Source organism: Alligator sinensis, unplaced genomic scaffold, assembly GCF_000455745.1.
Source record: "Alligator sinensis unplaced genomic scaffold, ASM45574v1 scaffold1012_1, whole genome shotgun sequence".
NCBI lineage: Eukaryota > Metazoa > Chordata > Crocodylia > Alligatoridae > Alligator > Alligator sinensis.
The window spans coordinates 582,241-586,900 of NW_005842104.1; the positions used below are offsets into that span (position 1 = coordinate 582,241).

Genomic DNA, 4,660 nt, shown 5'->3' on the forward strand with positions numbered 1-4,660 from the left:
CGGGAGCGGCGTCCGCCCGCAGTCGGAGCGCGCCGGAGCCCCCGCTGGGCCGGGCCGGGCCGGGCCGGGCCGGATCCGTACCTTGCACCAGCCCCGCTGGGGACACCGCCTGTTCCTGGCTCTTTGAGATAGGGCGGAGGGGGGCCTGGCCTCGGGGTGGCACGTGCCAGACGGCCGGCGGGCCTGGGAGTTGGGAAGTGGAAGAGAAACGAAAGGGAACCTGTATGGACAACGTCAGCAACTGAGTCTGTGTAATTGATAGTGTGCGAGTGACTGAGTGTGCGAGCAACTAGTGTGCAAGTGACTAGTGAGGGACAGTGAATGCGAGCAACTAGTGTGCGAGTGACTAGTGACGGACAATGTGAATGCAAGCAGCTAGTGTGTAAGTGACTGGTGAGGGACAGAGTGTGAGTGCAAGTAACTGAACAACTAGTGAGGAACTGAGTGTGCGTGCAAGTGACTGACTGACTGACAGTTGGCAAGCAACTGAGTGTGCAAGCAACAGTGCAAGAAGCTGAGTGTGCAAGAGACAGCATGCAAGCAACTGAGTGTGTGAGCAACTGAGTGTATGCAAGCGATGTGTGCAAGGGAGAATGTGTGTGTAGGGGGGTGCGCACTTTCATGCCCAAGACTGCTTTTTTACAACCACAGGGCACCATGATGCAATTTCTCATTACCATGGCTACGGCATCCTATAACTCACCAGCAGCCAATCTCCTAGCATTGGTTTGGCGCTGAGATCAGGAAGGATAAATCTAATGGGAAGCCAGAGGGATTGTTTCCCCTAAGGGAATTGGGCAGAATCCAGGCCAGGATGGCACCTTGAAGGCCCTGCCTTCCACTTGCCAGAGGGGTGCTGGGTGGCTTCCCCACACCCCGCTCTTGTGTAGAGCGCAGCTCTGGCCCGTCCTTGCTCCAAGAGTCCCAGCTCCAAACACACAGCTAACTCTCTACTTGTCAGGGAATGGTGATCTTTTGCACCATATTCCCAAAGGCACTACTGAAGAAGGTTCATTAACTGCTCCTGGGGGAGGATTAAATCATATGATGGTTCAAGAAGGTTTTGCTCAGTTTTGCTCTTATGCTAATCCATAATGCGTTCAGATAGAAACAGATTGGAGATGGGACATGGAGTAAGCATGAAAATCCAAGTTATGCTCATCTTCTTTGGAGGGGGAGCATAGTGCTCTGTTGTGAAATAAACTAGGAGTCCAGTTAAAAGGTAGAAGCAATGTTGTGATGATGGCTAGTAGAGGTTTGTGGGAACTTTTTCCTCTAGTGTCTTTGTTGTTGTCGTTAGAAATACCGTTACATTAGCTGTCTCTAGTTAAGTGAGACCCTTAAATAACACAGTGTTTAAGGCAGTCACCTGGGATGTAAGAGACCTACGTTCAGGTCCTGCTTTACCTGTGGATGACCAGTATTTTATTTCATATCAAATTGAGATAGAGAAAGATTTGAGCTGAACAGGAGTTGAACTTGAGTGTCTTACATGCTTGATAAGTGAGTAAATTGCCAGGCTGTTGGCTTGTTTAGTTAATTTTCTATTTTCTTCCCACCCATTTTCTTGGGCGGAGGGGAGGGAATGGGGACAAATCTAAAGGTCTTGGGTTTTTTTTCCATATCAGAACTTTTTGCAGGGGAGGGAAGAGGGGGTGTCAGGAGGAGGAGTTGGGGTTTTGTTTTGTTTTTTAATGAAGCAGAAATGGTTGTTTTCTATCCGTCACCAATCCAGATACCATTCAAATATCAATGAATAGTCCTTTTCTATTAGATAAGAGGTTTTAGACTCAAGGCTCCCTTCAGAAAGTGCCAGCTCTTAAGTTTTTACTCTTTAATTTTATTACAGAAAAATAACAGACCAATTTTTCTGTTGCAAAGAACTCAGAAAGACCACAACAGGTCAGATTGTCTTTAACACCATGGATTCTCTGGGTTTATCTTGTGAATTGTGTTTGCACATCTAACAGTGCTAACATTTTATGTCACTCCGTGTCACCCTTGAAAGCATCTCAAGGTGCCTGAGGTTATAGCAGCACCCTGGCTGAGAATTACTGTGTTAGATTCTTAGATGAGTGTGTAGGACAACCATTATTATATTTAGTTTATAAACAGCCAAAGAGATATGCAGTGGTTTTAAAAACTTAAGATACCTGTCCTGAAACATCTGAAGTCTGGTGCAAGTGCTGGAGCAGTTAGGATGGAATGTAGAACCCAGGGGTGTTATCGGACATGGAAGCCATGAGGACACTTTTAAGAAGGTAAACAAAATTGCTTTGCTATTGCACATAGTATTTTAGTGAAAGGAAAGAATGTGATTCAGGCTGCACATTAGTGCTTTGTGGAAACTAATACCATATCTTCATTTATAATCTACAGTTCTACTTCTCTGTCTCTCCACCTGTCCCTAGATATACCAGTCTTTAAAGCCCCTGATACAGTTAGTTGCATTTAGATTTTGGAGGCAAAACGTCCTGTGTTTCAGCTACAGGCCTTTTCAGTTGAAGAGGAAAAGCAATACCTATGCTTAATCAGTAAGAGAAGTCACAGTCAAAATACACAAGGCATTGGATGCTTGCCCTGGATTGGCACAGCACTAATGAATGCTGGTAAAAGCAAAAGTCAAGAGGTTCAACATAGGCTATTGCTAATCAAGTGAGGGGGGAAAAAAACCCTGAGCCTCTTGCCTATAATGTACTAATTTGCAGGTTAGGAAGCCACTAAAAATGAGTCTGCTACTACACCTATGCTGCTGGACCTAAGACAGGGCAGCCACATCTTTGTGAGGAAGAGTCCTCTGTTACAGCATTCCTATAAGGGTTTTGTCTAGGGTAACGTTTTCCATGAAAGTTCACACCATTACATTATTCCCAGTGATAGCAGCTGTCAGAACAGTGGTGTAGCTGCTAATATTTTATTCATTGTTGCCTACATCAGCTTTAAGAAGTCAGTTTATGCTAGCTGGGTTTTTGCCTGTGAAATTTTATTTTAAATGCAGACAATGCCTTTGCTCTAATAATGTTTAAACGGGGAATCTGTGGTGTCAATTTTGAGTCATTAACACTTCTGAAGATCTTCTTTACAGGGAACTTATCTATACTAGCACTTACATTATTGTGCCTATTGATGCAACTGCCTCATTAGGTCTTGTGTATGTGACATTTACTTTTATAGACTAGTTAATTCCCATGAAGAGTCAGCATTAGTAGCAATGGTGGAAAGTGTAATAAAGACATAAATCAACTGTAGTAAACATCAATATTGCACCAAATAAACATTATGGTCATCTAGCCCTATGCAGCCATTCCTGGGTCTTTTTATATGTGTAGTATTTTCTCTATACAAGTTTGGAATTCATATAGAAGGGAAACCAAGCCTTCTGAAAGGGGAAAAGGGACATCAGGCAAATGGGTACTGTGACATGTACCTGTCTGGGGATGGCATCTGCATGAAGGAAGCCTGGAACAACTGCAGGTGTTCCTCGGAGAACCAATATTCCCCTGAAGGATTTTGATGCCCTGGTTTAGTGCCTATATTGGTTTAGTGAACCTTGCAATGCCAGAGAAGCTGACAAAAGGATATTTTTCCACTCTTGTATTTAAGAACGTTTTTGTAGGTCAAGTAAATCAAAGGCAAGATTTAACTAAATTGCATGGAAGGTACCTATCGCCTAACTAAAAACACTAAAAAACTCCCACATGTTTTATTAAGTGCTATTGTGCTTAGCATATTCATAAATGCAGACCTGCATTTTAGCCTACAACTGCAACTGCAGAAGGAGGCGGTATGAAACATAACTGATGAAACTTCTGCCGTGGTCTCTTAGGAAGAGTGACAAATAGATCTTTTGTGCTCCTTATGCTGTACTACACTGTTTTAAAATAATTATACTTTATATGATGTATTCTATTTTTCCATGTGACAGATAAATCAGATACCTTTGACTGCAGCAATTACATGTAGAACATAAAAGATCCTTAAAATTATTGCTTGTATTGTCTTTTCAAATGTCAGACATGCTTATTGCATTGTCTTACTGTTTGTAAATAGCTGTAGAGAAGCATCAATAAGGTAGCAGGAATTTGTATACCATGTTCCTGGTTTCTGTGGTCACAGGGTTTAGAATCAGACACAAGTAGAAATTTCCCTTTGCCAGTTATCTTCTTTCCTTTTATGACTTTCACTATGTAAGTTAGAGGAATTAAATAGAGATGAAGTTACTTAATAGAACTGAAACATGTAATAGAACATACTTAATTTGGTAATAACTCCACATGTTGTGGGCCCCAGTCCATTACACTTTAATTTGGGTAATTTTATGCATCTCATTATATTCAGGTATATGGAAGTGGGCTTGAATGCTCTTGATTTTTTTTTTTTTTAATTTAAATTGTTTTTTGTAAGATTCCAAATGTACTCCATGTGCCTGCTAAGGCTCCAAGTATCTTTGTGTTAAGAAATAGGAATTATAATATCTAGGTCAGGGAAGTTTCAAGTAGCTGTTCTTTATTCAAACCTGCCGGTCAGGGAATATTCTGTTGTAAATGACATTCAGGTGGTGATCCCTTGTACCTCCAAATGTCAAATACATTTCTTCTTGTGCCCTTTTCACTTTATCTCAACATTTACAGCTCATATATATCTCACTTTAGTTTCAGCA

At 41.9% G+C, this 4,660-nt stretch overlaps 2 protein-coding genes across 2 annotated transcripts in view; one reads left to right on the forward strand and one right to left on the reverse strand.

The window, feature by feature from the left end:
• The window catches only part of LOC112550421, a 7,929-nt gene extending 6,443 nt beyond the window's left edge, over positions 1 to 1,486 (reverse strand). The window contains exon 1 of the mRNA XM_025205104.1: positions 82 to 1,486. Within this exon, the coding sequence (XP_025060889.1) occupies positions 82 to 680 (599 nt within the window). The 5' untranslated portion in view covers positions 681 to 1,486. The remainder of the gene's footprint in view (positions 1 to 81) is intronic.
• Positions 1 to 4,660, forward strand: part of ELOVL5 (ELOVL fatty acid elongase 5) — a 52,207-nt gene that overhangs the window by 1,465 nt on the left and 46,082 nt on the right. The window lies entirely within an intron of this gene.